At 44.7% G+C, this 11861-nt stretch overlaps 1 protein-coding gene across 1 annotated transcript; it reads right to left on the reverse strand.

Moving 5' to 3' along the window:
* Positions 1 to 883: 883 nt before the first annotated feature.
* Positions 884 to 11833, reverse strand: lpcat2 (lysophosphatidylcholine acyltransferase 2). Its single transcript, XM_088939266.1, has 14 exons — positions 11518 to 11833; positions 10543 to 10685; positions 8587 to 8804; positions 7610 to 7722; positions 7232 to 7292; positions 6456 to 6514; positions 5937 to 5971; positions 4856 to 4910; positions 3802 to 3884; positions 2997 to 3122; positions 2118 to 2271; positions 1747 to 1845; positions 1469 to 1610; positions 884 to 1160 (listed from the first exon to the last, which is right to left on the reverse strand). Exons 1-14 carry the CDS (start codon positions 11623 to 11625, stop codon positions 982 to 984), a joined length of 1575 nt encoding a protein of 524 aa, XP_088795392.1. The 5' UTR covers positions 11626 to 11833; the 3' UTR covers positions 884 to 981.
* Positions 11834 to 11861: the final 28 nt, after the last annotated feature.

Consider the following 11861-nt stretch of genomic DNA (forward strand, 5'->3'; position numbering starts at 1 on the left):
CTGAAGGCCAGTCCCAGGAGGGGAAAGAGGTGAGGAACAGAATGGTAACTGTGCCCTACTCAAACTCACTCAGCCTCTGGAAGTGTTCAAGCCAGAATGAACCTGCTCCCCGGACACTTCCCCTAGTGCGAGTATCCACTGCCATCTGGTGTTCACCACAGACCAGGCACTGCGGTTCACACTCCTGCAGCAAGTGGCCATGCACTGGGGCCACCTGGTGGACAAAGATCATCAGGAAGGTGAAGCAGCAGGTCTTAACTCCACATGTCAGGGTATGATCGTTGCCTGCATTCGTGGTTACAGTATTTCACAACGTTACTATGGATTAGTAGATTAGAAGCAGTGCATCTGGTGACCTCCAGCATCCATGATATGAAACATCACATGCACAGAAAAAAAATCTAAGGATTCTCTCATTTCTGTCTGCACATCAATAACTACTTGTGACAGAACACCAGGGCTTAGTCTAGGTGCTTTCAACACAGCTTTTGCAAGAGGCAGTGCAGTACAGAGTTCGGCCCGTTACTGACTAAGAGGTCAAAGCTGCATCTCTCTGTACTCAGCCAAGGCTAAGAACTGGTGCTCTGCTTGTGGCTGCCTCCAGCACAGCTCTAGGTGAGTTAGGTACCCATGCATTTATAGTCTATAAAGAAGCAACTTTAAAATTTAAGAAAAATAGTTTTGTAGTAAAGCACTGTTATGCAAAATCAAGACAGAAGTTCAAACCTCCCTGTACAAACTGAAAAACTGTGTCATCCCAACAATATCAATATTTAATTTATAGCAATGTCTCATAGTGCAAAGATAAGATCGATATGATATTTTTAGCTGCCCCTTTTCATTAATTGAAGCACAGGAAATCACTCGGGGGAAAAAAAAGCACTTAATGATTTAACTGTTTATTAAAAACATTGCTTCAGCCCATTTAAAAACAGTAAAAAAAGAGATCGATATGTACAGAGGAGTGTGGCAGTCCCGACATCAGTCTTCTTTCTTGTCTGAGGCGCCGTCTTCCCCAGAGCTCTCAGGGCTGACCCTGCTGGTGGGCGGGCCCTGCACAAGCCCCTCCCCCTGCAGGGCGTGGTACCGCTGGAGCTCCAGGTAGGTGGTGAACAGCTTGGCGTACTCGGGGTGGGTCAGGGCAAAGGCTTTAAACTCGGCTGAGGGGGACAAAGCAAAAACAAAATGCTGGTATTAGAGCTTTATCTCCACATCATGGCATTTGAATTATACAACTGCATTAATTAATTATAATGCAGAATAATCCAGAGGAAAATGATCCACAGGACTGTTCATCTTTTGTTTTTGCCAGTTCAAAGCTGCAAGTTTTTTTTGAGAAAACCTGTATTAAAAACTTGATTTTTAAATAAAGCAGCATGAATCGACCTGGCAGCATTTACACCTCAATGAGGCTGCAAGCCTGCATAGGTGGCCCTCTCGTTCCGGCGGGCAGACGGAGGGGACTTACGGTAGGTGATGTGTCCGGAATCATCGGCATCGATCTCCCCAAACAGCCGGGAGACATCCAGGTCTGGAACGCCGAGAGAGGACCGCAGCAGGGAGGAGAACTCTTCCTGGTCGATGTTCCCATCTTCGTCCACGTCAAACAGCTGGGCACAGAAACGGCCAGGTGAAATAACTCCGCTCGCAAAGCCACAATAAAAACAATTTTTGGAACACCATGTTGACGCATTAGATTAGTTTCCTGTTTTCTGAACGGCAGTTTTTATACGGTATTTGTTGTACCTGAAATGCCATCTGAATGTTTTCCTCCGAGTTAGCGGGTCGACAGAGGACGCTGAGACCGATGACGTACTCTCTGAAGTCTATCGTGCCGTCCGCATTCTGCAGAGGAGAACAGAGGGGTCACCTCATCCTTACCACATCCCAAACAAGATGTTTACTGAAGATGGGCCAAGATACTCTTTCTCTAAAGACCGATACATTGGTCCAGCCGTCTGAAGTGCACTGATGGTTGTTTGCTTTGAATGAACCATAATTAACTGAAATCCTGGGCTGTATGATTCGGAAAAAAACATTCGAAGGATGACACAAAACTGTAAACCGAGAGTGGTGTGAATAATCCAGTGGACCGACTTCTCACATCCTTCACCCACCCGGTCAAAGAGGGCAAACAGCTCCTGCAGGGCAGGCGTGATGGGCAGCTTCAGGAAACCTGCAAACTCCTCGATCCCGATCCGACCCCCTTTGCAGGAGCTGGCGATCGCTGCAAATCCATCCAGCTGCTTCCTCACGTTGTCCCACTTCAGGCTGTGGAGTAAGAATGCGAGGAGATCCCGACAATCAGGAGCACACTTTATAAAAATTCCCTGCGGCGAAAAGTTTGACAAGTGCTTAAAAAGAACCAGGAGAGACTTGGGCCTCTTTAGAAACTGTAGCTTTGGAATTTGCACAGCTGTAACACAGAATCCCAGTTGTCTCCCAGGAATGATAATTATACTGCAAGTAGTTTATTCATAAGATGTTAATTGGATTCTCTTTCAAATTTTTGAATAGGCAGTTGTCCTTCTGAAACACCGATAGACAAATTAGATTTGCCAATTATTTTGGCTAAAAGTGCCAACTCCTGTATCCCACAGGGCGAAACTGAGGAAGGACAGACAGGCCTTCAACCTGCCCACCCTCCCTGCTATCCAAGTCTTGACATGCTTCAGGCTGTGTGGTGATAAACAGGAAGCTTAGCACCAGCTGGTGAAGGGGCTTGTCCATCACTATCATCACTGCAAGCCTGTAGGCAACCAGGAAGTCATGGCAGTTTATTTTGCTTGGCAGTCTCTGCTGACTACGTCTAACCCCACCCCCTGGCAGGACTCAGCCAATCGATTGCTGCTGTTCGGGGAAATACTGGTCACAGTCAGCCAATGAAAAGAGAGCTGGGCTCGAGCCTGTGACGTCAGGAGTCTAGAGCCCCTCTTGTGCACGGAACAAGCATCTTAAAACCCGCCGAACCCCTGAAATCTTTGCACGATCCTCACTTGAGCTTCCTGCTGATTTTGGTGAACTCCACTAGCCCGGCCTCCATGGGCAGTGTGAGCTCCCCTGCTGAGATCATCAGTCGGCAGTCCTCATAAGTGTGGTCTGTCACAGGCACGCCCAGCGCTCTGAAACACACATACAGATGCACGAAGCTGAGCACACAGACAGAGAGCTAGGTTCCTCCAGGTTCAGCCTGCACTACGAGGCTAAGAGGATACTGCAGGAGATGAGAATCGCTAGCCTTTACGTTGTCAAGAGCACAGGGGAGGCTGAAAGAGCATGAAGATTTACACTGAGATAAACAAAACTGGTAAACAAAAAAGTCATTTGAATATCACAGTTCTTTTAGAGTTTGCGCTGATCATCCCACCTAACCGGCATCAGCTGACAGGGAGGATACATGCACCTGTCTTCACTGTTTTATAGTCTGTCTTTAAGGCACAATTAAAAGACACAAGGAGTGGAGATCTCACTGCATGGACATACAGAAAGTGAAACCTGCATTTTACTGCACAGGCCTTTTGAAATAGCTCTCTTTAAGTAAGTGTATAATGATATTTAACAGAGAATCCAGCTTTCCAAAATCTTATTTTTAAAAGTAAAAGAAACAAGTGAAAAAGGATGGTAATGAATGTTCTATACCCCAGGCACCTCATAACCCAGACACATTTTGCAAGGAGAACAAATACAGTATATATATAGCAAAAATATCATCAGAGCATGGAGTGTCCTGTTGAGCTTTAGCAGAGCTCCTGCTCTGCTGCTCTGCAGAGTGGGTGCGCTAGCACTGGGTCTGACTCTTACTTGGCCATAGTGCTCCTGACTCTGCTGGCAAACAGCATGGGGTCTTTCTTCTCCTCCTCGCTCGGAACGTGTGGAGGAAGAAACTGAAGAAGACAAAATCCATCCAAACACACAAATTCACATCCAGTATTGGGAAAGCAGAATCTGTGCATTACAGAAAATCTCATGAGCGAAAATGCAACAATGAGAACAGAAAATTAACACTCTTTCACGGGTTCAGTGTCAATAGAGCTGCAAGTTAAGAACAAATGTCGCCCAAGATCTCTCACTGTATCTGCACAGCTGTGGGAACTTACAGCCCAGTTCTGCTGTGATGTACATGTGCATTTTGAAATTTACAGCCCAAACCGTGCAATGAGGTCTTGTACTAAACTGAATCCGCCACTAAGGAAACCGATTAATAAGCTACCTTGAAAGTGAAACAGAACAAAAAGTATAAGCACCCAGTACCTGAAATAAAATCATTTAATTTAAATTTAATTTAAAACATGTGTAATACTGTTTTTAAAGTCTAAAGATTTGTCAATGCCAAACAAATCGCTTATTTTTCCACAACAAGTGCTACTGACGATGTTACAGTGAATTAATTCAGTTACAATACAAAGTATCTCTCATGTGTAAGAAACTGCTTGTTTGCTCACGTCATCTTAGTCCATGCCACTTCTGGACCAGGGAGAGAAGAACGTTTACAAACAGCGAGAGGCGTTTGGAGCTAATGCAACTGAGTATCTCATGCAGCTCAGTTCTAAAATAAGCCACATTTTAGCTAAAAAACTTGGTACCTCTTGTTTGTGTTTCATTATTCATTCTGAACTTTGTCAATGACTCGGAGGACTTTGACAAGATGGCGGTTTTATTTTAATGGCTTGGATATCCTCTTCACTATGGGAGAATGCCGTCTTCTCTTTGGTCAGTCCTGTGATGCGGATTATTTGTCAAGGAAGGATGGGAAAACTGAAGCGCAGGAATGGATGACCCTTCACAAACCAAAGCATTAGTGCTGGTCTCCCAACAGTTAAACATTTCACGAACCTTGAGTTATTACACATCTTACCTCAATCTCTACATTGGTGTATAACTGACACAGTGTCAGCAACAGGAGAGTCCGCCTGTGGAGTTACAAACAAAATGCACAACCAGGTCACTCCAGGCTGGAGCAGAAGGAAACCTTCTCCTTAAGAAAAAACGAGCTAAGCCCCTGTCACTAAAACTAAGCAAGGTTAAAAGTAGCAATTTACATGGTTGTTTTAAACTGAACTAGCGATGGGTAGCAATTAAGCAGTGCTTCTGCAAATGCAAACCACAGAGAATGGGGGAAGAGGAGAGGTCATCTCGTATTTCACAACACTGGGCTGTGCCTTAACAACCTTCCAGACGCGTCTCACTCCCCAGGTCAAACTCTACTGCGGTACTGTAGGTTTGAGAAACTGCACAGCAAATGGAATAAAACCCCTTCAAGCTATACTACTTCTCATTTTATTGCAAATTCAATAACCTTTTGCATGAAGAGGAGAGACACTCAAATGTAGAGCAAAAGTACATCCTGCAACTGTGCAGAAATTTACTGGACTTATTTGCTAGCACAATCAGCTTTCCTCACCCCCCACCATTACAGACAAACACAGCAGCTTCTTGTAGTTCTTGAATTCCAGGCTATGCATGTCAGCTCCTTCACTCAGCATAAGAATCCATGAAGTCCACCTTTACTCAAGCATCCAAACCTCATTCACTTTGACAAATTTAATATGAACTCAGGTGCATAACGGGTTCTTCCCCCATAACCAAGCAGGTGGTGTTTTAATTTCTCAGGGAACCTTTAACAACCTCTTATGTCATTTTTCCATCAGTTCAAGGTTTAAAATCCTTTAATATTTAGATCACTGCCTGTGCTCACATGTTTTATTTATTAGATCATTCTTATTCATCATCTCGTTCAGTAACAGACAAGCCGGTTTGATAAAATAGTAAGGTCAACAGATTAACTCCACACCCGTATGAACATCTGCCTGAATAAAACACAGTGAAGGTTTGCTAAAAAAAAAAACTAACAGCAGCAATAACCGGAATGAAACACTTTGCTAAAGCATCATGAGGCCCATTCGCAATGGGAGGATCTTTCAGAGAAGTGGACTCACGCTTTTGGCCCCTGCCAGGTCCAGGTCACAGTGTCCTGAAACGGAACAAACTCTCGTGAGGTTTTTGGTGATACAGCACTCAAAGCTTTTTTTCCCCAGACAGAAAGGAAAGGACATACACTTTGACAAAAAAATATATATTTTTAGCTGCACTTTCACCCCTCGTTTCATGATATTAAGTTTACACTTTCTTTAAAATTTCCTTTTAGGAGACAAAATCTGCACTGGGGCCAAAAACTATCTACTTACTGAACAACAAAATAATCACTCTTGAAACCATTTTTATTATGCACAGGACCTACTAAAATGATGTTTGCATCAGGGCTCTTTTGCTAATATAGATCTCCTGCATAACACAGTCTCTCTAAAAGGCAGGTTAGTGGTTCCAGTTTAACGTAAGAAAACAGGAGGCTGCACTACACACAACACAGACAGGCTGCACTACTGCTTCACAATGAATGCAGTGCTGCAGCTGACTGCTGTACTTCTTCACAAGACTGAGATCGCGTTCATACTGACCAGCTGGTTCGGGTATCGGAGGAGTACTGGCTGCACAGGGACTCCAGGAATGAAGGCACCTAACAGCAGAAGTGGAAGACTTCTATTGAGAAACATAATCACTACATACACATCGTTACAAATCATATATACAGGTATGGGTTTATGATGATGTACTGTCCATGAGGTCACTGCAGGGAAAGCCCTTATAGGAAAAGCCCTTTCCTTCATTGCCCTTGAACTAAATAGTGCTGACTCTTCTGGTTAGGCTGCAGGCTGTGACAGAGGTGCTGTCAGGTAACTGGCAGTGCACTGCAGCCTAGCTTGTAAGTGCCGACAGTGGACTGCAATCTCCACGCTAGCAGGAAATGAGAGATAAGAGGAAGTTGATGTTGCATCAACAGGGCCAGACTCCGCTTAAAGCTGCATTTCGTTCAGTATATTTAACAGACCGTTTTTTTTTTTTTGCATGAGGTAAATGTTTCCTGCTGCTGATCATTGCAAACAGCAGGGTTTTTTTTTAAAGGCTCTGTTTTGAAACATTGGTTCTTCCATTTTCTGGTTACAGCTGCGCACTGATGCAACAGTTAGGATTCAGCTACTGTTGAAATTTGATCACTGAACAAGTGCAGTGTTTAGGGGAAATTCCTTCCTCCTTGTACTGCAGCAATACTCGATGTACTCCCCTCAATGCACTGTTTAATTGCATAAAACAGGCCAAATACAACTCCACAAAACACATGCACAGAGATGACAGGGCTAGTTCAATTCTTCTCTGGAATGTAGAGCTTCCCCACCTTGTTTGAATGTGATGAGACAGGAGCGGTTCGTGCAGGTCCCTTCAGGAAAAATTAATACCTTCAAGCAGAACATAGTAACGTATGTTAACATTATTAAGAATCTGTCAGCATATAACTTAATCTGATAAAAAAAAACACGGGTCAGGAGACAAAGGACCACAGCTCTATATGGAGATAACAAAAATGTGCAGTCCATGGCTACAGGAGTGGGAGAGCTCCGTCTAGACAGAATGAACTTGAAGTAACACAGACACATCCTCAAGGGCTCTTCCAGCTGTCGTAAATAAGACACAAATGAGCAGGCAGACTGCTGGAGCACGGACAATGTCCTGCAGTGAGACAAGGTGATACACTGGTAAGGATGTGAAGAGGCACCTGTGGCCATTTCCCCTGCGATGTGGCTCTCCTCTCTATCTCCAGGATGGTGTTTTTCCGGGAATCGGGATCCAGGCGGGATACCAGCACAGGCTGCAGGCAGCGCAGGAACCCTGGGACGAGAAACGGGAGAGGTCAAGACAACGTTCACTTCTACTCTCACTCACCCCCGGTAACTAAAAAGCTTCTGGCTTCTACTGTTCCATGTCTGGGCTCTCCATAAACAATAATAATAATTGCTTACACTTATAGTATATAGTGCTCTTCTTGACACTCCATTCTACAGGTAATGCACAATACCACAATACTGCACCAGTACTCTCCCCACACACCAGCTCTCAGTGGGCAGGAGAACAGAGTGATGAAGCCAGTTTAGAGATGGGGATTATTAGGAGGCCGTGATTGGTAAAGGCCAGGGGGAAACTGGGCCAGGACACTGGGCTTCACACCGCTGCACTTTGAGAAACACCCTGGGATTTTTAATGACCACCAAGAGTCAGGACTTCGGTTTTACGTCTCATCCAAAGGATGGCTCCTTTTTCTATACAGTATAGTGTCCCCGTCTCTATACTGGGGCGTTAGGACCCACACAGATCACAGGGTGCGTGATCTCCAATGGCCCCACTAACACCTCTTCCAGCAGCAACCTTAGTTTTCCCAGGAGGTCTCCCATCCAAGTACTGACCAGGCTCACACCTGCTGAGCTTCAGTGGGGCTGCCAGCTGTGAGCTGCAGGGTGATATGGCTGCTGCACTAACTGCAGAAGATGAGGAAACACACCAGTTTGAAAAGATGGACACAGGAACTCAGACACTCTTCACAGTGGGAAGCACTACCCTTCTCAGCAAAAATAATCCCTATAAAGACACTGCTTTATTTTAACACAAAAACACAGGCTGGCTGAATTACTTAAATTCATTCAATTCCATTCGTGTTATTTGCATAAAAAAGGCCAGAGGTATAAAACTACCACTCACGGCCGAAGACGGGTGTGGCCAGGTTTTCGGAGCGGGACACAGTGGAGGGCAGCCCGGCCACGATGCAGACAATCCCATCGAAGAAGCTTGAGTGGGGGGCCACAGCAAGGATGGGTGCTTCTGCACTGCTTGCCCTCTGACCCTTCACCTGCACCCTGAACCCCAGGAAGAAGAAGAACGCACGCCCCACACAGCTCATCACGGCCCGGCTCAGGAGCCTGCAGCGGAGGTGAAGAAGGGCGAGAACCAAGGGGCAGCTCGTTAGGGAAGAGCTGAACACTGGGGAGTGACTTCTGTCACCACACAGCCAAGAGCTGAACACTGGTGAGTGACTTCTGTCACCACATAGCCAAGAGCTGAACACTGGTTAGGGACATATCTCACCACACAGCCAAGAGCTGGAGAGTGACTTATGGGAGTGATGGGAGTGACTGCTCTCACCACACAGCCAAGCCCTGAACACTGCGGAGTGACTCAATAGTGTCTGCTTGGCAAAGAGCTGAACGCCGGTTAATGACTCATCTCACCGCTTGACAAAGAACTGAACACTGGTCAGTGACTCATCTCCCCGCTTGACAAAGAGCTGAACACTGGTTAATGACTGATCTTGCCGTGCAGCAAAGATCTGACCAATTTAAAATGAATTTCTCTTTTTCACATGCTGTGGGGTTTCTGTGCCCTTAGACTTCACATTGTGACTCTAACTCGGAACAACACATAGAGCAACGTTTGTGCTCAGTAAAAAAACCTTGACAGTTCCCTCCCGAGAGTCCAAGCTATAGAAACGTGCAAAACATTGCAAAAGCAATTAACACAACTTATAAGGCAAGAGTCTCTCTTATCATAGTGAACAGTTCATATCTTTACGAGCGTTTGTGGTGTTGCTCTGTTGATGAGACCCTGGCTGAGCCTTTATCTTCGAACTATACACAGGCTTCTATTTAGAGCCTCAAAAGCATATCAGTGATAAGAGATCATCGCTTTATCTATCTGAGAGTGCAACCTCATTTCATTTAAAAATTTAGACCATGACTTATTTTTAAACAGAATTTAGCCTGACTACACAAAATACTAGCTAGTCTGTAGGCACTACCTGACAACAGAAGTACATATATGCAAATCAAAATTACAAGTCTGTTTAGATGGGTCTATTTTCTTAATTGTGGAATGGTGAGAGAAAATTTATATTCTATCCCACAATTTTACATAATATGTAATTGTGGGGAAAAAATACCACCGATTTATACTTTTAAAATTTTTATTATGAAAAGGAAAAGAGAGGCCAGTGCAGAGCCCTGTTCTTTTCATCAGATCCTAATCTCGTAAGCTTGATTACCCTGGAGACTTAGACATCGCCAGAGTGATTAGTGTGCAGTATATACCCACAGCACAGAACCAGTCACCGAAACAATGCAGTACTGTTGGCTGCCTGCAGGAAGATCGAAATGAAGATCTACTTCAAAAATAATTTCCATGGATGTCATTCTCCTCATTGTATTCATTTGCATAAAAAAACAAAGATAAAGAACTGGCCAAAGTAAAGTGCGCCTCATGTTTACCTATGAGACGTGCCAGGGCGGTGCAGTGGCTCTGTGGCTCAGGATCTGCGCCTGTGACCGGAAGGGTGCTGGTTCATATTCCGCGGCTGGCAGAGGAATCCTACTCCAGTGGGCCCCTGAGCAAGGCCCTTAACCCCACATGCTCCAGGGGTGCCATATAAATGGCTGAACCTGCACTCGGACCCCAAGTTTCTCTCCCTGTCTGTGTGTCTCATGGAGAGCAAGTTGGGGTATATGAAAAGACAAATTCCTAATACAAGAAATTGTATATGGCCAATAAAGTGATCCTATCTTATTTTTTAAATGCCTAAGCAAATCCCAAAACAGGTACATATAAATGTCACAGAAAACAGACACAGGACCTATCCTTTGCAACACAGCAATTAAAAGAGTTTACCGTCTCCACCCTGCCATGGGCTCGATGGCTCCTTTGATAGGGTGCAGGAATGTTGCTATGGCTGCAACAGGCCATGACAGCAGGATGAGAATCGTCAAGCACAGCACCCGAAGGGGAAACAGCACTGCTCCTAACACAACACACTGCAGAGAGAAAAAACAGCACTGACACTGTCTCCGACACACTGCAGAGAGAGAGAGAGAGCACACAGCACTGACACTGTCTCCGACACACTGCAGAGAGAGAGAGAGAGAACACACAGCACTGACAATGAATTGTTCAATTGGTATAATATAATAAATAAATAGTATAATTACTATTTATTATAATGATACTATAATTATCCCAGACTGAGATATTTTTTCTGATGGTACTTTTAATTATTCCTTGTCAATTGTAAAGTTGATTTTATTCAGTGCTGTTGTAATGATGTAGAAATGAGTGAACTGGGTTGCAGGAGGAAATAATCTTAGTAAAATCACACACTTCGCACCAATTTGTCATTCTCCTATACGCATTTTTAAGAGGAGCTTTTAATTTATTTGTGAAACTCAGGCACCTGTTTTGGTTCTTACGAATAAGATTTATTAAACATTACTTTGGAGAAAAGATGAGTGACAGAATACTCACACGAGCTATCAAAAATCACCTGCACGGTGTTTTTTTATCTTGTTAGAAGTAAAATTACTTTTTCCTTCATTTTCCAAGACACCTGGGGAAGGTGTTTATCATTTTAGAGTCAAATGGCACAGTTGTCATTCTGCTCGGATTATTGAAAAGAGAAAACTAAAGCGAGTGATTTGATTGAGGCAGATTTGAACGGATTAGGATTGCATAACATCACCAGTGTAAAACCTAGCGGAAATCAACAGGACAATCAGTGGATTTATCGGGAAAAATAAACCCAAAACAGAAATCATTCAGTGCAGTAACACCTGAGTGTCCTCTCCAACAAGAAAAATGCTTATAGTTTACCTTGATTCTGTCAGCTGTGACCAAACGGGTTTCTTGCACGAAGGGATTAAGAACCGCCGGAAGGAGCAAGGACTCCTGTCTCGGCAGGGCGAACACTCTCTGCGGCATCCTGGCTGCTATCTCCGGCTGGGAGCGGAGCGGTCAGTGCGTCCCGGAACACAGACACGGTTTACGCCGAGATCTCACTTCCTGATGGGCCAAGCCCGTCGCCCATCTCTGCTAACTCTGGGAGACCCTCAGGGTAGTTTCACCTTGTCAGCGCACGCCTGCTGAGAGAGGGCTCTCTCCGCCCCGCCCCTGGTCTTCGAAAGCGCTTCCACGCAGCGCTATTTCCCTTTTGAACG

This window comes from Atractosteus spatula, chromosome 21 (genome assembly GCF_055471065.1).
Source record: "Atractosteus spatula isolate fAtrSpa1 chromosome 21, fAtrSpa1.hap1, whole genome shotgun sequence".
Taxonomy (NCBI): Eukaryota; Metazoa; Chordata; class Actinopteri; order Semionotiformes; family Lepisosteidae; genus Atractosteus; species Atractosteus spatula.